General features: G+C 36.3%; 1 protein-coding gene across 6 annotated transcripts in view; it reads right to left on the bottom strand.

The window, feature by feature from the left end:
* The window catches only part of RAD18 (RAD18 E3 ubiquitin protein ligase), a 113,143-nt gene that overhangs the window by 67,445 nt on the left and 23,581 nt on the right, over nt 1–22,117 (bottom strand). For all 6 annotated transcript variants that reach the window (XR_824206.1, XM_010828407.1, XM_010828408.1 and 3 more), the window contains 4 exons: nt 19,757–19,856; nt 13,866–14,050; nt 4,874–4,950; nt 3,534–3,594 (listed from right to left, as the gene is read on the bottom strand). Coding sequence is in view for 5 of the 6 variants with exons in the window: in XM_010828407.1 (XP_010826709.1) it covers nt 3,534–3,594; nt 4,874–4,950; nt 13,866–14,050; nt 19,757–19,856 (423 nt within the window). In the remaining variant the exon portion in view is untranslated. The remainder of the gene's footprint in view (nt 1–3,533; nt 3,595–4,873; nt 4,951–13,865; nt 14,051–19,756; nt 19,857–22,117) is intronic.

The following is a 22,117-nucleotide window of genomic DNA, read 5'->3' as shown; positions in this document are numbered from 1 at the left end:
TGGAGAAGACTCTTGAGCGTCCCTTGGACTGCAAGGAGATCCAACCAGTCCATCCTAGAGGAGATCAGTCCTGGGTGTTCTTTGGAAGGAATGATGCTAAAGCTGAAACTCCAATACTCTGCCCACCTCATGTGAAGAGTTGACTCAATGGAAAAGACCCTGATGCTGGGAGGGATTGGGGGCAGGAGGAGAAGGGGACGACAGAGGATGAGATGGCTGGATGGCATCACCAACTCAATGGACATGAATTTGAATGAACTCCGGGAGTTGGTGATGAACAGGGAGGCCTGGCGTGCTGCCATTCATGGGGTCACAAAGAGTCGGACATGACTGAGCGACTGAACTGACACAGGCACAGCTACCTGACTGACAAAACAGTGATGTGCTCACATCTGGTACCTGTGCACTTCCTCCTTCCTCCCCACAGGTCACAGCTGGACCTGCCCCTTCAAAGCTTAAAAAGTGAAAAAAGAAAACAGTTATCTTAGCACAACTAAGACATACCATTTATGGGATACTCAATCAGCAAATATTAACTCTCCACCATTGGCTGGGCACTTTAAATGTAAATTTAAATTGGAAACCAACCAAACAACCAAAGAATAAACAGCTACCTAACTGACAAAACAGTAATGTGCTTGCACTGGGAAAGACGCATACAAACATCATTAAGGAAAATGAAGTGACAAAGTTGGGAAGCTGGTAATAATGAATAAAATAAAAACTATTTTTGGCACAAATTTGCAAGCTACAGAGTACTGAAATTCTTTACAGAAACATTGTAACTGAGTGGCCTGAGGACAGGATGGTAAGTCAGGAATATTTCCATTTGAATCCCATTTTCTTCTCACAGAGATGCTTTGACAGCAACTAATTAATATTTGCAAAATGCTTAGTGATGAGCTCCAAGTATAATGTGAGTCACAAATTAAAGAGCAGGCACATTTGACAAAATTCAGTGCCCATTTATGATTAAAACTCTTCAAAAAATGAACATAGAAGGAACCTACTGCAACACAGTAAAGGCCATATATGATAAGCCTGCAGCAAACATTTATTCTCAATGGTGAGAAACTGAAAGCATTCCCCCTAAGACTAGGAAGAAGACAAGGGTGTTCGCTTTCACCACTATTACTCAACATAGTTCTGGAAGTCCTAGCTGCAGCAATTAGAGAAGAAAAAGAAATAAAAGGAATCCAGATAGGAAAAGAAGTAAAGCTCTTACATTTTACAGATGACATGATAAAGGACATAGAAAACCCTAAAGATAGTATCTGAAAATTACTAGAGCTAATCAGTGAATTTAGCAAAGTTGCAGGATACAAAATCAATACACAGAAATCACTTGCATTTCTATTAACAATGAAAAATCAGAAAGAGAAATTAAGGCATCAATCCCATTCACCATTGCAACAAAAAGAATTAAATATCTAAGAATAAACTCACCTAAGGAGACAAAAGAACTGTACAGAAAATTATAAGACACTAATGAAAGAAATCAAAGAGGACATAAACAGATGGAGAGATATTCCATGTTCCTGGGTAGGAAGAATCAATATTGTGAAAATGATTATACTACCAAACCCCATCTACAGATTAAATGTGATATCCCTATCAAATTACCAATGGCATTTTTCACAGAACTAGAACAAAAAAATTCACAATTCATATGGAAACACAAAAGACCCAGAATAGCCAAAGCAGTCTTGAGAAAGAAGAATGGAGCTGGAGGAATCAACCTTCCTGACTTCAGATTATACTACAAAGCTACAGTCATCAAGACAGTATGGTACAGGCACAAAAACAGAAATAGAGACCAGTGGAACAAGATAGAAAACCCAGAAATAAACCCATGCATCTATGAGTACCCTATTTTTGATGAAGGAAGCAAGAATGTACAGTGGGGCTAAGACAGTCTCTTCAATAAATGGTGCTGGGAAAACTGGACAGCTACATGTAAAAGAATGAAATTAGAATACTTTCTAACACCATACACAAAGATAAACTCAAAATGGATTAAAGACCTAAATGTAAGACCAGAAACTATAAAACTCTTAGAGGAAAACATAGGTAGAACACTCGATGACATAAATCAAAGCAAGATCCTCTATGACCCACCTCCTAGATTAATGGAAATAAAAGTAAACAAGTGAAACCTGATTAAACTTAAATGCTTTTGCACAGCAAAGGAAACTATAAGCAAGGTGAAAAGGTAAACCTCAGAATGGGAGAAAATAATGGCAAATGAAACAACTGACAAAGGATTAATTTCCAAAATATACAAGCAGCTCATACAACTGAATACCAGGAAAACAAACAACCCAATCAAAAAGTGAGAAAAAAACCTAAACAGACATCTCTCCAAAGAAGACATATAGATGGCTAATAAACACATGAAAAGATGCTCAACACTGCTCATTATTAGAGCAATGCAAATCAAAATCACAATGAGATATCACCTCACACTGGTCAGAATGGCCATCATCAAAAAGTCTGCAAGCAATAAATGCTGCAGAGGGTGTGGAGAAAAGGGAATGCTCTTGCACTGTTGGTGGGAATGTAAATTGATATAGCCACTATGGAAGACGGTATGGAGATTCCTTTAAAAACTAGGAATAAAACCACCATATGACCCAGCAATCCCACTCCTAGGCATATATCCTGAGGAAACCAGGGTTGAAAAAGACACATGTACCCTGTTGTTCATTGCAGCACTATTTACAATAGCTAGAACATGGAAGCAACCTAGATGTCCATCGACAGATGAATGGATAAAGAAGTTGTGGTACATATACACAATGGAATATTACTCAGCCATAAAAAGGAACGCATTTGAGTCAGTTCTGATGAGGTGAATGAACCTAGAACCTATAATACAGAGTGAACTGAGTCAGAAAGAGAAAAATAAATATCACATTCTAACACACATATACAGAATCTAGAAAAATGACTCTGAAGAATTTATTTACAGGGCAGCAGTGGAGAAACAGACATAGAGAATAGACTTATGGACAAGGGAAGAGGGGAGGAGAGGGTGAGATGTATGGAAACAGTAACATGGAAACTTACATTACCATATGTAAAATAGCCAACGGGAATCTGCTGTATGGCTCAGGAAACTCACAAAGGGGCTTGGTACCAACCTAGAGGGGTGGGATGGGGAGGGAGACAGGAGGGAGGTTCCAAAGGGAGGGGATATATATATACACATATACCTATGGCTGATTCATGTTGAGGTTTGACAGAAAACAACAAAATTCTGTAAAGCAATTATCCTTCAATAAAAATATAAATTAAAAAAACAAAACAAAACTTGTAACTCATCAAAAAAAGAAAAGAGCAGGTACACACTTGCAAAAAAAAAAGTCACTGTCTGAGTAAACATTCAACCAAAATTCAGTCTCTTAAGTAAAATTAACAGGAGGGGGTTTGCACTGAACATTAATATACAAAACATATTTTTAAAAAATTACTTAAGATGAAAAACCGCAAGCCAAGTCTTTTGCAAATAAAGAAAGTGTAGTATAACTTACGATATTTACTGTGAATTTCATCTATTTCCTTTTCTGTTTGGTTCTTTGTAAAAACCATTACCTAAAAAAATGAAATATTCTTAATTAAAAATTTTTTTAAATGACAAAAAAGAAATTAGTACAATAAACTTAAAAATCTCTAATGTGGATGTTTAAAATTGAGGAAAATAATCTCTCATCCCTGTTTTATATAGACCAAGAAGATTAACTCCTATTTATTTCTTTTAATACTGCAATTAATATATGTTTTACTTACATCAGTAGAAAATGCAACACTGATTCTACTAGAATATATAAAGCATTAACACAAAAGTCAATTAAATTTCCTATGTTCAATATTTAATTTTTCACATTTATTACAACAGGTTACACAAGACTGAAGAGACATTTAGTAGGTCATTAATAAGGCAGATCTCCCTGTTTGTCTCCTATCTTTTCCCAATCTAACTCTCAAGTCTGCCACAAAGGTAATATGTAGAGAACATGCAATACAAAACTTCATATGTTAAATTTCTAGTTCATTTTTTAAAATATTAAACTTCAAAGATCAAAAACGTACTGACACAATTCATTATAGTCTCCAACTTATAGTTAGCACACGGGTAATAATGAAATAAACAAAAATCTCATTTTTTTCCTATCTGATTATAAACTTACTTGCCTAAAGTTGTTGCTTTCCTTACAAACACGCTACCGATGGCCTAGAAAATGTCTACATGGGAGAGCCCAAAACACTTCCTCCAGTGTAAAGGACACAATGACTATTTTCTTCTTTGATACCCTTTCCTCAAGTTTTGGACCATCAAGCTAGAGGAAGGCAATAGTGAAGGAATTTAGGTCTCTGATTCCCTCAACAAGCTCAACAGATGCTCAATCCTCATCAACTCTTACAATTACTTAACTTCTCAACCAGTATAATCATAGAATTGCAGAATGCCAGCGCTAAAAGGGGACCTCAGAGATCATGCAGTTCAACCCATGAGTCTTACAGATGAAGATCCTAAGGGTCACACAGGTTAAATGGTAAACAGTTTAAATGCAACTGTCAGAGACAGGGTCAATACCAAGGTTACCTGATGTACAGGCACATGACTTTCCCAAAAAACTATAATTCACTAATAAACTCTACTTTGGATTGATTTTGTGCCAGAAGACTGCTAAATACAATAGAATTTTGTACTAAAAATGAGCTGCAAGTAAATCATAATACATTAAATGGATAAGTATTTTAGTACATTTCCCACTGAACAGATTCAATACCAGTTTGCTTTAATTTCTAGGGTATTCAACGTTTCTTTCCTTCATTTCTACCAAGATACTTAAAAAGATCATCAACATACACTTTCATTGAGTTTACTAGCTTCAAAACGCATCCGAGTCTTCTCCATATTTTCAATTTCTTGAACTATTTCAGCAGCTGTTAAAACAAGGACATACAGCCAATATTAATTACATGACATTGCTCAATGTACTCTAGTTATATGACTATTAACACTGAAGCTAGATGATGAGTATACGTGAACTCCCTGTTTGGTCTTTGTAAATATTTTTCTGTAAGTCTAAAGTTATTTCAAAATAAAAGAGGAAAAAAAAAAAAAGAACACAGAGTTAAAACATTTAACTTTTACACATGCAATTATAGTTTAAAAAATAACCAGAAAGACAGCAAAGTCATTTTGCTCTTTCCTTTGAGTAAACAGATATAAACAGCAGTTCCAATAAAATATGAAAATCAATGTTAGTGTGAATTCTATTCTTCGGGGATATCCACTCTAATGTCAATGTACAAAATGTTATAAGAAGCTATTTTTCAAAGAAAGTCAAAGGTCTCTAAATAGCGGAGGGCGGGGGGGCGGGGAATGACCCAGACTTCAGAATTTCTGTCAGTAGGTGTAGTTACCAATCACATACATCAAAGAGACCTGGAATATGCTCCATCTCATATGTAAATACCTTTGACTGCAAATATCATGAAATTTACCAATGCTATCTTTCTGCCTACTAGGCCAACACATTAAGACTAAGGTACATATGGTGTAGGGGAAAGAACCACAAGCCCTGACACACAATTTATACATAAAAGGATACTATGTCTAGAAAGGAATGTAAATGACGGACAACAAACACACCATTAGGCATGGTTGACACTATTTAGGCTGGATAACTGGTAAACAGGGGAAATCATCATATTCTTCACCATAAGAATTTAAATTCTATATAAATTTATACAAAATCCCTATTAAAAAGTTTCTTACAAAACCCATAGTCCTTGAGAGGATCATTTAAGAATGCAATCATCTCAAAGTTTATTTTTCAAGGACTGAGAGGTACCCCTTGCCTCCCTAATATAATTAAAACCAGTAGAAACAATGTAAACAGTCTCTATGAGCTGAACAGCTATCATAAATTTACTGAATCATGGTATAACAGAAAACCAAAGGGACCACTTGCATTCTGCCCAATCCACTCACACAAGTATCACTCAAGATACAGAACATCTGGCATATTACTCTCTTCTAAGATATTAAGGAGACTGCATTAGGACTAGATGCAACTCAGGAGCTTAAATCTTTCAGGGGGACTTCTGATTCTGTTTATGATATAAAGACCTGGATATAGTGTCACTCACACCCTAGTAACAAGAAAAGCCTGAATAACTTATAAAACTGTAACTCTTCTTCAATCTATCAGAGCTAAGTTCACAGAGAAACCAACTAGCCTGAAATCTAAGGAAAGTCAGATGCCTTCACATCCGGAGCTGCGTTAGGCATTACTGACAAAATGGAGGCACGGCCCCAGCCCTGTCTCCTCATTCTGCAGGCAGGGTCCCGGGATGAAGGAGTTAGGCCTAGTAATTCTGACTTGTTTTTTCCCCTCCTCTGCTGAGTTGACTGAAAAGGAATATTAAGGTGCTTGTTGTTCTTGAGAGGAGCATGAGAAGGCACAAAGCCTTCTGCAGCTATGCTCAGAGAATAATTCATAAAGTTAATCACTGACATTTGTTTAAGGACTTTTACAAAAGAGTGTTCCAGGATCAGCACATAGGCTGCAGCTTGAGGCCACGGGAGGGATTGCTACTGAAGCCTATTTGTGAGGAAAATGTTTATGGCAAAGGAGTTTACTGAATTTAGGGCTTAGAAATACTTAAAATAGTTAGAAGTTAAAGATTTAAGGAATGTTGTAAAGTTAGCATATTTTACTATAGCTTATAGAAGTTAGGAATTTTTAGAGACTCTATAGTTAGAAGCCTTTTTAAGAGATAGTGAGCTCAGGATGTTAGGGGCAAACAGGATTTAGGAAGATAAGTAGTAAACTGAGGAATGTAGCATGAGTTACAATGTAATCACAAGTTAACTATAGGACACATTAGAGGAAGTAGATAATAGATGGTAAGGCTGATTCTGAGAATCACTGAAGCAGAAACTCTGTTTGAAGAGCAACAGTGATTTATGGACATAATAAATTTGGGTGAGGGGAAACTGAAAATGCCAAACCTCTGACCTAATGCTTTTGTAAAAGTATAAAAGAGAATCTTAAACTTGAAATAAATAGGCAGTCCAAGAAAACTGAGAGGCTGCCTCATCACAGACACCATTCATCTCTTCAGGTTGAATCCCTGGCTGCTGGAGCTGGACTCCGGCACCTTCGAGAAGACGGTTATGAGTACTGGCTGACATAATTAAAACAAGGATAATCCTACTGCTGGGTAAGAACATTTCAGATAACCTTTCTAATGGATTGTAAAAGGCCAAGGGTGAACCACATAACTGCATAAAAATCCTGGGAAGCTCAGATGCAGGGCTCACACCAAATTCAAGGTTATTTTCTATAGACTTTACTGGGTATTCTTAAGAACTACCGAAGGAAAGGTGAGAGTCAGAAAAAGTATCCCTCCACATCCAAGCCTGGGAAAGGAGAACAGCCTCCACTGCAGGAACGACATGAAGCCCCATTCCTCTAACCCTTAGGAAACAAAACCGTTAAGCCACTGAGGGAAGGTCAGCAAAACTGAAGACCCCAGAGCACAGGTAAATGGAGACAGGAAACAAACAAAATCCTCTACTCTGGCAGAGAGGTCAGGAAACCCTGGGCCCTGATCACTAGAGGACCCTTGCCACTCGGGGAGGCACAGGGTCACTGAGAGCCCCACCCAAGACCCAGGATCAAGAGCCTGCCTAAGACAGAGGCTAAGCTAGAAAAACAGTGAACAACCTCATGCCCCCTACCATGAACAGGACCTCCATGTGATAAGTAGCTGTAATCAGCCACTGGGAGAGAAGTGAGCATGGAAAGAGACTTTTTCAGGTATGGGTACACAGGGAAAACGTAAGTGTGAGTGAGGCAGAAACATTTTAAAAAGAAAGTTCTGGTAACTCAGGCACCAACCTAAGCACAGGGGATATGAAACTGGTGGTCAACTACAGATAACTACAGCAACAAAAAAACCCAATCAACCACACACGCAGTAAAACCAGTCAACCACACACACAGTAAAGTCCTAGCAGAAGAGGAGACAAGTGCATTTTTCAGTCATTCACACTATTTACTTCAGTATTTAGCATCTCAAATATTGTCTGCTTTTAACCAAATTTACAAGATATATGAACAAGCAAGCAAATAACAATAACAAAATCAAACTCAGATATCACCCAGATTTTAGAACTACCAGCCATGATATTTAAAATAACTATGATAATTGCTAAAATATCTAGTGGAAAAGATGAACAACATGCATTAACAGATGGGTCATTTCAGGAGAGAGATGACACCATCAAGAAGAATAAAATAGAAATGTTAGGAAAAAAAAAAAAATTAAGAGAGATACTTGACCCAGCTAAGGAAAGAATTGGTGGACTTGAAAATGAGATTGATGGTATTACCCAAACTGAAACAGAAAAAAGGGGAAGAGGGAAACACACACAAAAAAACAGGAGTAGAGTATCTAAAAGCTGAGGGACAATATCAAATGGTCTAATAAACATGTCATAGAAATCCCATAATAAAAAAGGGAGAAGAAATATTTGAAGACCTAATGGCCAGAATCTGCTAAATATAATGAAGATATCAAACACAAATGCAACAAGCTCAAAGCATATCGAGCAAAATAAATAACAACAATAAAAAATAACAAAACGAAAACACAACAATATAGACAGAGAAAATCTTGCAGCCAGTCAGAAAAAGGGATTTACTATACAAAAAAAAGGCCAAGTTACATCACGTTTCTCATAAAAAACTATTCAAGCCAGAAGAAAATGGAATGAAAAAGTACTGGCAGTGGTTAAGAACCCATGGACCTAGAATTCTATGTCAATGGAAATATTTTTTAGAAGTAAAAAGAGAAATAAAAACTGAGACAAACAAAAACTGAGAGAATATATTATTAGCAGACCAGTTCCACATTAAGTGTTAAAGGATGTTCTTCAAGCAGAAGAAATATAAAACCAGAAATTCATCTCTATAAGAAACAAAGTGCTAGAAATGGTAAAAATGAAGATAAATAGGAAATATATTTTTCTTATTTTTAACTCCAATACTTTGGCCACTTGATGAGAAGAACCGACTCATTGGAAAAGACCCTGATGCTGGGAAATGTTGAAGGCGAGAGGAGAAGGGGACAACAGAGGATGAGATGATTGGATGGCATCACCAACTCGATGGACAAGCTCCAGGAGTTGGTGGTGGACAGGGAAGCCTGGAGTGCTACATGTAGTCCAAGGGGTCGCAAAGAGTCGGACATGACTGAGTGACTGAACTGAACGGACTCTTAACTGTTATAAAAGATAATGGTCTGTTTAGAGGAAAGTGTCTTTGTTCAGATTTCTTACTAGAAGTAAGGAGGAAACTACACAATGAAGACGCTGACAAAACTGCCATCACAAATAAAGGGCACAAAGACGTCAAATCCCTCCAGATGAGATGTTCTGAGGACAAAACATCACTTATATAGTATTCTGGCCACAAATGCCAACCTGAATGTAATTATAACAAAACACAGGGCAAAGCCAAAATGAGAAACATTCTATTTGGGAAAAAACCCAACAATAACAAAGACTGTATTCTTTTAAAATGCCACTGTCATAAAAGACCAAGCAAGGCTTAGGAACTGTTCCAGAATGAAAGAGATTGAAAGGACATTACAACTAAATTTAATATTGTGATTCAAAACTGGATCATGTACTGGAGTGGGGAAACAATCTATAAAGGCCATTTTTGGGTCAACTGCTGAAACTAGAATAGAGATTAAAGTTGATACTTGTACTGCAGCAATAAAAGAGAACATCTCTTTTTCTAGGAAATACACAATGAAGCATTTAGCAGACAAGATTATATGCCCTATTCTCGGTTTAATAGAAAAATATATGTAAATAAAGAAGCACACACACAAACACATATATATTAATACATAAAGCGAATGGAACAAAATGCTAATAGGTAAATCTGTGTGCAGGGTATCTATGTATTCTTTATGTTAATGTTTCAAATTTCCCATAAATTCAAAATTATTTCAAAATAAAGGTTTTTTTTAATGCTAAATTAAGACTTTCAGACAAATAAAAGCTGAAGGAACTTGTCTCAACAAAACGTGTGCATTACAAGAAAGATTAAATGAAGATCTTCAGGCCAAAAGAAAAAGATAGAAACCTAGTTTCTAAAAGCAAAGAAATGAAGAATAACACAAACAGTGAAAGTACAGGCATATAAAGACTTCCCTTCTCAACTTTTAAAATCTTTTTAAAGGAAAATTGACAGTTTAAAGCAAAAATGGTAAAGTATAATGAGATTTATAACAAAGAAGACAAATGACAATAAAACCGGGATGGATCAAGGTCAAGATGGTGGAACAGGAGGATCTGGGGTCCATTCTTCCCCTACATCAAGAATACATCTACAAGTGGAACAATTTGCACAGAGCACCTGCTGAACACGAGTAGAGGACCTCAGACACCTAAAACCAAAGACGGAAGGAGTGAGGTCCTTACGTAACACATAGTATAATGTTATTTGAATGTGGACTCTGATAAGTTGAAGATGCAAATGGTAAACTCTAGAATAATCACTAAAAGAACAGAGATACAGCTAATAAACCAATAGTGAAGATAAAATATAGAATTAAAAATAATCTAGAAGAAAGCAAGAAAATAAAGCAAAAAAACAAAGAATGGACAAAACAGATAGAAAAGAGCAAGTTTGTAGACTTAAATCCCACCAAACAGATTAAATGTAATGAAAAAGTTTTAAACTCTACAATTTAATGGCATATCTTGTCAAATTAAATTTAAAAAGCAGATCCAAACCATATCCTGCCTACCAAAAACCATAGTTTAAACACAATATGTTTAAAGAAAAAAGTGAAATAAGGTTATTACTCACAGAATATTACCAGAGACTAAAACAACTATTTCATTATAATAGATTAATTCATCAAAAACACATACCAATACTAAACGCACATGCACCTAATTGGTGACATTCAAAAATGTAAAGAAAACAGAATATACTGAAAGGAAAAATTAAAAACTTATAAATATCCTTTGAGATTTCAATAATGTTCTTAGTAAGTGACAGAATCACTAAACATAGCATCAGTAATGATGTAGAAGACTTGAGTATAATACTTTAGCAACTTTACATTATTAACATTAGAGATCATTGAACAAATAAAACAAAATTTTCAAGTGCCTAAGGAACACTCACCGAGGAAGACCTAATGCTGCGTTATAAAACAAGTCTCAATAAATGTAAAGGGCCCCAAATCATACAGAACTGCTTCAATGGAATCAAATTTGAAATGAATAAAGGTATCTGAGAAATACTGAAAACACTTCCAAATAATCCATGAGTCAAAGAAGAGATCACAACAAAAACCAGAAAATATTTTAACTGAATGAAAAGGAAAACGCAAGAGAAATAAAAGCATATGGCTACATACAAATCTATAAGCCCACGTGCATAGTAGCTTTACCCAGAAGAGCCAAAAACTGGAGACAAGTCCAATTGCCTATTAGTAGTCATTTATTCATCATTTCAAAATCTAGAACATTTCCTTTACCCTCAAAAGTTCTTCTGCCCAGTAAGTTCCCTCCTCCTTACCCTTAAACCCTGGGACATACTGATCTCTTCTATGTCCCCCAAAGTTTTGTCTTTCCCAAAATGCCAGATAAATGTTTTCAAAGTATACAGCATGTAGTCTTTTTTATGTCAATGCTTTTGAGATTTATCCACATTGTTGCATTTATCAGTAGTTGATTCATTTTTATTGCTAAGCAGTGCTCCATTGTATGGTTCCACCACAATTTGCATACAACCATTCACCTATTAATAGACAATCTCAATAAACAACAAAGCTGGAGGAACTACATTACCAGACAGCAAGATCTACTATAAATCACTCATTAAATAATTAAGACACTGCAGTAGTGGCACAAGGATAAATAAACGACCCAACGGAACAAAACAATGTTCAGACCCACACATAACACAGCTGATTTTCAAACAAGAGGTACTAACAATTCAAAGTGAAAAGGATGCTTTTTCAATAAATGCTGCTACCTCAATTAGCTGATCATATGGAAACAACACAAGAGAATCTCACCTCTTATCATGCAACATATGCTTAAACCAATTTCAGATAAATTGTAGGATGAAAGGAAGATGCAAAAAGAATAATGCTTTTAGGGAAAAAAAAATGATCATGTGGTAGGCAAAGACATAAAAAGTAGTATCTGATGGAAAATGCAACAAATTGGATACAAAATTTAAAATTTCTACCTTGCAAATGAAGCCATTAAGAGAGTGAAAAGATTAAAGGAGATTAAGCAAATATATACCCAGGAAGATCTGTATTCAGAAAAATTCATGTAATCCCAGAAATAAATTAAGAAGCAATAGATCCACAACATAAAAAAATTGGGCATAAGACTTAAATGGATATTTAACCCAGGAGAATATCCAGATGGCCAATAATTATATAAAAATATGGTGACCACTATAAGCCATTAGAGAAGCAAAAATTAAAACCATAATGAGATACTACCATGGACACACTAGAATGGCCAAAAAGGAAAACTCACAATACTGATGATGATAATGATGTGGAAAAACTGGAATTCTCATACCTTCCTGATGAGAGCACACATTGGCACCTGGGTTTCTTTCTGTACCCAGGAAAGTTAAACGTTTGCAAAAACAATTTCACACGTAGGTATACATAATGCCTAACAATGTGTGCCTATGACCACCAAGAGACCTGTGAAAGATTACTCATAATAGCATTATTCTTTAAGAGCCAAAGAATGGAAAAACCCAGTTGTCCGTCAACCATGGACATTTGTGTAATATGTCCTATTCATATAATGGAATACGCTATAGCAACAAAAATTTTTTTAAAATCACAACTGTACACAAAAACATGGACAAATCTTATAAACATAATGTCGTAGAAAATTAAGCCAGACTCGAAAGAATGTGTAAGCTACTTATTATTCCATATTTAAGATAAAATATAGGCAAAATGAATACATGGTTTTAGATGTCAGGAAGGTGGTCATCTGTGAGGATAAAGGCAGCAACTGTTGGGAGGAGTGGGCTGGCCTTCTAGGATTCTGGCAGGGCTCTGAGGAGTTGCTACAAAGGCACCTTCCCTGAACTTTGTGATAATTCACTGAACAATACCTTTATAACTTGTGTAATTTTCTGTTTATATATTATACCTTAATTTTTTTTAAATCAGGCAATTCTATCCATATGTTAATAACTGAAAGAACTCCAAAATTTGTGAGGTTAATTGAAAGAACTATTAAGTAGTGTGTCTGTAAAACAAACTTTTGATGAAATAATAATAATCACATATATTTCTGGGTATAACAATCTTAATAATCTAATGGTAACATCTATTCTATGCTAACTACCTGCTAAGGTACAATGCTAGGACTTTACATGCATTTTATCATTTAGTCTGGACAAAAACACTATGAACTACTTAATGGGAAGAAAACCGAGGTCAGATATAAGTAACTTGCCCACAGTCACCCAGTCATAAAGCTGCAAAACTAGGATTATCTTATAGGCAATGCTCTCTCAAGCAACCTTCATATACATGAGAAGCTGGTAGCAGTGGTTGCCTCTGAGAAAAGAAGGCGGACAGAGAGACGAGCTGAGAGAAAGGCTGACTTATCACAGGACACTCTAGATATCTTCTGAAGGAGTATATTTGAATGTTTTAGCTATTATCAAAAATGTATTAAAATTTTCTCTGTGGTTTTAACCCCTGAGTCATACAAAACTGCTTTATCCAGAGGGTAAATAAAATTCATTGTTTTATTACTTTACCTGATTTAGGATGCAAAGCATCACACTGGGCATTGTACATGTGTACAAATTCTTGGTGCCTTTTAATGAGCTGCTGTTTATTTCCTTGAACAGATAATCCATGCTGTTTTAGCTTTTTCTTTAAATCTCGATCTGAGAGCAAGTTATATACAGTTTTAGGCAGTGGCTTCCTTTTGTGAACAGAACTGAAAAGGAGGAAAAAAGGGATCACTGAGGGTTACTGTGAATTATCAAATGCTTTTCATGTAAAACAGTAATTTACCTTCTGCTCAATACCGAGGTGACTGGGAGAATTGTAGAAACATTAGTATAAAAATGGAAAAGAGAAGAAGGACCAAATTTGTGAATCAAGTTGACAGTATTCACATGACAGTGACGCGTCTGAGGTGGTGGTGGGACTCTCAGACAGAAGGGTCTAGGTGGCAGCCAATACTTGGAGAGTCAGGTCTCAGACAGAGATCAGGCCTAAAGATGCACACCTGGGACTCATGCAGAAGGCTATGGACTAAATGCCATGAGAATGTAGGATCACACTTATATGAAATCATTCAATTCTTCACCTCTTTAAAACATGTTTTTCCTAAAATCTGCCCATGGTTTCCAGGGAAAATCTCCATAAAAAGCTAGCTATCTCAGGTTATTAAGAGTACAAATGCTATCAAGGGTCAGGCTATAGATTTTAGAATATTATCATACACAGCTTTCTTAGAAAAAAATCTGATGCATAGGCAAAACTGCTCTCTTAAGCTCAAAGCAATCAATCATTTTGCAAAAGCACTAGATGAACTAAAAGAAGACCTGTTGAGATACTTAGGTTTACTAAACTTATTATGCTGAAGAAAGAAAGAATTCAGAGAGTTGATGTGTGCATAGTATTCTTGTGGGATCATCTTCAAAAGAAGACAACTGAAAACAATAACAAGAAACACAGCAGTGTTCTTTTTTTCAACTTCAATTAGTTATATTAACAATACATAAGCATTATAAAAAGTGTATTAGCAAATGTAATACAGGGAGCCCAGCCTGATGCCCTGTGACAACCCAGAGTGGGGATGGGGGGATGGGAGGAAAGCTCAAAAGGGAGGGGATAAATGTGTAATTATGGCTGATTCGAGTTATATGGCAGAAACCAATACAACATTGTAAAGCAATTTTTCCTTCAATTAAAAAACAAAAAAAGAAAAGAATAAGTGTATTAGCAAAATCACCACCTGGGGACTTCTCTGGCAGTCCAGTGGTTAAGACTCTGCAGGGGGCCCAGGTTTGATTCCTGGTCAGGGAACTAGATTCTGCATGCTGCAACTAACATCCAGCACAGCCAAATAAAAAAATCAGTAAATATATATATTTTTTAAATTGCCACCTGGCTCTTCATTGTATGTTCATGATGAACATAATGATAAGCACTAAGCTGCAATTATAAATATAACAAAGCCCAATCAAATGACTTTCTTCTACACCCTCCAAAAAAACAATTAATAAACATTACTTCTTTCAATGGAATATGCAGAAGTCAAGCTACCTAATAATATTAATGACTTGAGAAAATCTCATAGACAGGAACTCCTTGATGAATTTAATCGATCTAATCTGATTATAACCTAGCTGAGTATGTCACCTGGCTCAATGCTACGGCAATTAGGTGCTTAATAAATATGTATTCAATGTAGACACTACAACTGCAATCATTTTTAAATGAAATATCAAAATTTCAGATAACAATTAAAAGAAACTTGAAAATAATATGCTTATGCAAAAAAAACCACAAGATTTTACAAAGGACTTGCATATACCTAGTGGGCACAAGGCCATGCTGCTCAAACTTTAAAGCACCTCAGAACCATCTGGAGAGTTTATTAAAAATGCAATTTTCAATCACTTTGCCACAGAAACTACCAATTCTAACTCAGCTCAGCTCTTAAGTGGGGATCTAAAATCTCTATTAACAAGGTTCCACATGGAAATCAAATACAAATGGTCCATGACCATACGAGAGAAAACAGCTGAATACAGACTGAAGACAACCAAACACTTCTCCATTAACCAATACCACCATTTCCTGGCAAGATTAGTTCTTTTATGCTCCATCAATAAAGACTAAAAGTCAGAAATAACTGTTTAATTGCAGAAAACCCTGAAAACCCTCAAGAGATTACATTTTTCTGAAGAGTGTTCTTCTTATAACGACAGCCTGCCTACTGCACTCACTGATTATAGTGATAGTGTAAGTCGCACAGTCATGTCCAACTCTTTGGGACCCCGTGGACTATAGCCCACCAGGCTCCTCTGGCAGGCAAAAATACTGGAGTTGGGTGCCATGCCCTTCTCCAGGAGATGTTCCCAACCCAGAGATCGAACCCAGGTCTCCTGCACTGCAGGTATATTCTTTACCATATTATAGCTGAATAAAAAATCACACAAGGTAGCAAGTCCTAAGAAACATTTTGAAGGAGTTTATACAAGAATATTGTAAAGGACAATTCATTAAGTCTGTACCTAAAACATGTATTTTATTAAGGATACATGATTAAGCTTATGACTGTGAAATTCTAATGGAAAACTATTTGTTCACTGGCATTTACATTGAAAAGCACCAGCAGAAATAAACAATTTCTGTCAAGAATTTTAAAATATGATGTACACACTGCTATATTTAAAATGGACAACCAACAAGGACCTACTGTGTAGCACAGGGGACTCTGCTCAGTTGTTATGTAACAACCTAAATGGGAAAAGAATTTGAAAAAGAACAGATACATGGATATGTACAACTGAATCACGTTGCCATACACCAGAAACTATCACAACACTGTTCATCAACTATCCTCCAATATAAACCAAAAAGTTAAAAAAAAATTTTTTTAACATGAAGTCTGATAAATGTTTCCTAAAACATGAAAATGACGCTGATCTTTCTTCTACAATTTGGAGAAACAGCAATGCATTTAAGGGTCCTCAAAATCTGAGGACAGCAAAAAGAAAAGTATTCTTTGATCACTTCCGATATGAATCTACAAAGGATGGTAAGGGCTGTCATCCACGTTAAGAAATGGCCTGTTGGGATATTGTAGAGAAATTTATTTTAAATATTATATATTCTTTTATGTGACCAGAGTCCAAGATCAGGATGTCACTAAAGAGAAAGGTGGTTCAATGTCTCCCTAAGTGTATCTTCACAAATGCAAACTTTGCAAAATGAGTTATGAGAACAAAAAGGTTTTAGAGTTAAATAAATTTAGGAATTACTAGATTAAACAAAATCCAACAATTATGTTTGATGTAGGAATTCTCAAAGACTTCAACACACTAACTTGTACAGTGAACCTTCCTTTAAGAGAGAGAGACAGAAAACGGCGCTTCTAAATTGTGCTAGAGTAACTGGCAGGATTATAGTAATTGCACAGAGCTCTTCAGAACCACAGCTGGAACTTGAACTTAATTATACATGGATGAGTATATCTTTGGATAAACTGACGAGCTAAGTGTGTGAAAAGAAATATGATGGATGCATCTAGAAAAAGAGCAGTCCAAGCAAAATTATCAGTGCTGATTCCTTACTCTTCAAAGAGAAAATGCCCAGCTTCTATATTCCCAACTCATTCTTTAGGGAAAAAAAATTTCTAAAGAAATTAGAAATTAAAAGATAAATTAAATTGAATTAGAATGAAAGATTCTTCATTAGACCATTAGATTCTCACTGCTACTGCTAAGTCACTTCAGTTGTGTCCTACTCTGTGTGACCCCACAGACGGCACCCTACCAGGCTCTCCTGCCCCTGGGATTCTCCAGGCAAGAACACTGGAGTGGGTTGCCATTTCCTTCTCCAATGCATGAATGTGAAAAGTGAAAGTGAAGTCGCTCAGTCGTGTCCGACTCTTAGTGACCCCATGGACTGCAGCCTACCAGGCTCCTCCATCCATGGGATTTTCCAGGCAAGAGTACTGGAGTGGGGTGCCATTGCCTTCTCCAAGATTCTCACTGCTTATGGGAAGGAATCCTTGTAATGATCCAGTTTCTTTATCCAAAATCTCAACTAGGCAGCCTAAAAATCTATTCTCATCAACAAACTTACCCATTAGGGGTGAGTACTGTGCATTTAAGACCTCACAGACATCTGTCGCAAGGAGCTAAGGACCACAGTGGCTATCAGACAGGGACGCAGGGAGAGATGGGGGATGGGGACAGCACAATCCTCCATCTCCACTTTAATGGACAGGGCCAATTTTATCTGTTCTATGTTATGGTTCACTGTGCATTTTCACTTGAAAAAAAAGGTTCTACTCAGAGGAAAAAGGTTAACTATCATGCTTAAAAACACTACAGTAAGAACTGTCAATTGGTGCCCCTCACTGTAAATCAATAAAACATTGCTGTGCTTTATATGTTAGCTTTTGTAAATTGTAACAGCAAGAGTTTGTCCCTCGGAACCCACATTCACTGCCGATTTACTCATAAAATCTAAGTGACACCATTTTACCTTTAACCACACACACACACAAAACCAAAGAAAATAGTCCTGCCTTATCAGCATGGTTTCTGGCAAATACTCTTCCAAGTTTTTCCAAACAAACCAGACATGAGAACCAATCATTCTGCTCATTCCCACATCCCATTAATTTCTTCCATTTCCTCCCTCTCCTCCCCAGATCTCTGAATTATCACCTGTTCCCTCCTCTTTCCATCCTGATTCAGAAGAAAGGCTCTTTCTGCATGTCAAAGACACTTCATTACTGGACTTTTGCCTTCTTGCTCCTTGTATCATCTGCCCTCTCCCTGGAGGTAGTACAAAAACGGACGCTAAAGGCTTATATAATTTCCATTCTAAAAAATAAAATCCTCCCTGATCTTGTTCCTTATTCCTTCCCCAAACTGCTGTCTCATCTCACGTCTTCCTTCAGCATCAGACTCATCTAATTTGTGGCTTCAGCTTCCTTATTATCTTCATTACCATGGATTCTATAACACCTTGCAAGGTAACTTTGATTAAAATTTGATTAACTTACATGTGTAACAATAATGATCAAGTTTAATAACCTATCATGACTTTGATATATAAGGGAGGCAAAGTAGCATGAGCTTCGGTAAAAATACTGGGTTGACAACTTAAATTATCTCACCCGGGTAGTTGGCAGGGGACATACACATAGACATGCACACACACATACAAACACCCACACACACAAACTATATTTCACACATTCCCTTTTGAATCTGCCCCACAGACAAACTATACAACTGCAAATTTATACATATGCAATCACCAAGGAAAATCATTGCCTTCAAAATGCAAGCCTACTGGTTGCATGCTTCCAGGAAAAAGTGGGTATTAAGAGAAGAATATCTGATTTTCATTCACCAATGCTTAACAGAGCCTGGTACATGATTATGTGCTTAATAATTATTTGTTGAATGAATAAATGATTCTGTATTTTCTAAAAAAAAAAAAACCCTTCTGTACTATTTAATGTTATGTGCATACAGTATATCATGTGTATATAGTAATTATTCAGAATTTTTTAATTTTTAATTTAATTTTTTAATTAATTAATTTAAATTAATTTTTTAATTTTTAATTTAAACTTCTAAGATTCCTAAGAACCAAAAAAAGATGTGATGTGTTCTATATTCAGAGTCTAGCCTTGCTTTCTCGGGCCAAGGGCTTTATGGTAGTTCTAAAATTCTAAAAGAAGAAAATAAGCCTAAAAAGAACTGAATTCTAAATCGAATTTCTTATTAAGTCAAATTTTATTAGCATATAGTAAAGTTAATTATATTTGGCAAGGTGGGATTTTGGAAAGAACAAGGAGAGAGAATGGACAGTCAGCTAATATTTTTAAAAGCGCAAGCTAAAGTGACTAAAGTGACTCAATGATTATGCTTCACTTTCTTACCTTCTGAGGCTTTCTTTCTTCTCCTCACGTGATAAACAGCTGTCTAAGTGCTTATTAATGTGATTTTCTGGAATTTTAACCCCACAAACAGGACAATCCACTGTATTTTTCAAAAAGAGAAAAAGATTTTATTATTTGTAGAAAGAGTAAAAATAATACAACCAGGTATCTTTCAACAACTAACATTAAAAAATGAAATCCAACCTTAACATGTACTTAGAAAAGCAGAAGAGAAAAAGGCCACCTCAGGGCAGCAGGAGGGGAACAGACTGCTTAAGTGCAACAGCCCTTACAAGGGCTACATTGTGAAAAATCACATAATTAGAATCCTGGCCTAGAAGAAGAGATTTCAAAGAAGTCTGGAATTAGTTTTAGAAAGTGCTTTAGTTAGAAATTAGAAAGTGCTTTAGTTAAATCTTTTCTGCCAAGGCATGACCAAGCTATAAAACTAATCTTGAGTTTATACTAAGTCTTAGGAACCATTCATGTACAGCACTGAAGCAGTCATAACAACCTGAGTAAGATAAAAATATTTGCCAGAGGAGCAGAGTGGGGGAAGGGTATGTAGAGCTAGATAGAAACATGAATTGGTCGGACCAACTACTGTTCAAATTATTAATGACTACAAATTTGTTCATTTAGCCCTCATTTGTAATGAAAGGCATACCTCATTTTATTGTACTTCATTTTATTGCACTTTGCAGATACTGCATTTTTAAAATTTTTTAACAAATTAAAGATTTGTGGCAACCCTGCATTGCCAGATGATGATCAGCATTTTTTTTTTTAACTGAAGCACAGTTGATTTACAGTGTTGTGTCAGTTTCTGGTATACAGCACAGTGATTCAGTTGTGTGTGTGTATATATATATACACATACACACATACTCTTTCTAATGTTACTTTCCATTTTGGTTTGTTACAGGATATTGAATATAGTTCCCTGTGCTACATAGTAGGGCTTTGTTGTTTATCTTTTTTATATTTAACAGTTTGTATCTGCTGCTGCTGCTGCTAAGTCTCTTCAGTCGTGTCCGACTCTGTGCTACCCCATAGACGGCAGCCCACCAGGCTCCCCCGTCCCTGGGATTCTCCAGGCAAGAATACTGGAGTGGGTTGCCATTTCCTTCTCCAATGCATGAAAGTGAAAAGTGAAAGTGAAGTCGCTCAGTCATGTCCAACTCTTGGTGACCACATGGACTGCAGCCTACCAGGGTCCATGGGATTTTCCAGGCAAGAGTACTGGAGTGAGTTGCCATTGCCTTCTCCGAATTTGTAGCTACTAATCCCAAACTCCTAATTTATCCCTACCCCACTCCCTTCACCCTTTGGTAACCATGTTTGTTTTCTACATCTGTGAGTCTCAGAAATAAGTTCACTTGTGTATATTTTAGATTTCACACATAAATGATATTATAGGGCATCTGTCTTTCTCTTTCTGATGTACTTCACTTAAGTATGATAATCTCTAGGACCAACTACGTTGCTGCAAATGACGTTATTTCATTCTTTTTTATGGCTATGTAATAGTCCATTGCATACATGTACTATATCTTCCTTATCCATTTATCTGTCAATGGACATTTAAGTTGCTTCCATGTTTTCCATGTTTATGGCTATTATGAATAGTGCTGACATGAACATAGAGGGGTGCATGTACATTTTTGAGTAAGAGTTGTCTCTAGATATATGTCCAAGAGTAGGATTCCTGGATCATATGACAACTCTTTATTTTTTGTTTACGGAAACTCCATACTATTTTCCATAGCAGTTGCATCAATTTACTTCCCACCAACAGTGTAGGAGGGTTCCCTTTTCACACAGGCTTTCCAACATTTGTTATTTGTAGACTTTTTAATGATGGCCATTCTGATCGGTGTGAGGTAGTACCTCATCCTAGTTTTGATTTGTATTTCTTTAATAATCAGCCTAGAATTCTAAGTCCTAAAAGATGATGGTGTTAAAGTGCTGCACTCAATATGCCAGCAAATTTGAAAAACTCGGCAGCGGCCAAAGGGCTGGAAAAGGTCAGTTTTCATTCCAATCCCAAAGAAAGGCAATGCCAAAGAATGCTCCAACTACCCCACAATTGCACTCATCTCACACATTAGCAAAGTAATGCTCAAAATTCTACAAGCAAGGCTTCAACAGTACATGAACCATCAACTTCCAGATGTTCAAGCTGGATTTAGAAAAGGCAGAGGAACCAGAGGTCAAATTGCCAACATTCACTGGATCATCAAAAGAGCAAGACAAGACCAGAAAAACATCTACTTCTGCTTTATTGACTACGCCAAAGCCTTTGACTGTGTGGATCACAACAAACTGTGGAAAATTCTTAGAGAGATGGGAATACCAGAC

This window comes from Bison bison, unplaced genomic scaffold, assembly GCF_000754665.1.
Source record: "Bison bison bison isolate TAMUID 2011002044 unplaced genomic scaffold, Bison_UMD1.0 scf7180017864492, whole genome shotgun sequence".
Classification (NCBI taxonomy): Eukaryota; Metazoa; Chordata; class Mammalia; order Artiodactyla; family Bovidae; genus Bison; species Bison bison.
Note: the sequence above shows the minus strand (reverse complement) of the source record. Positions and strands in the feature narration are given on the sequence as shown.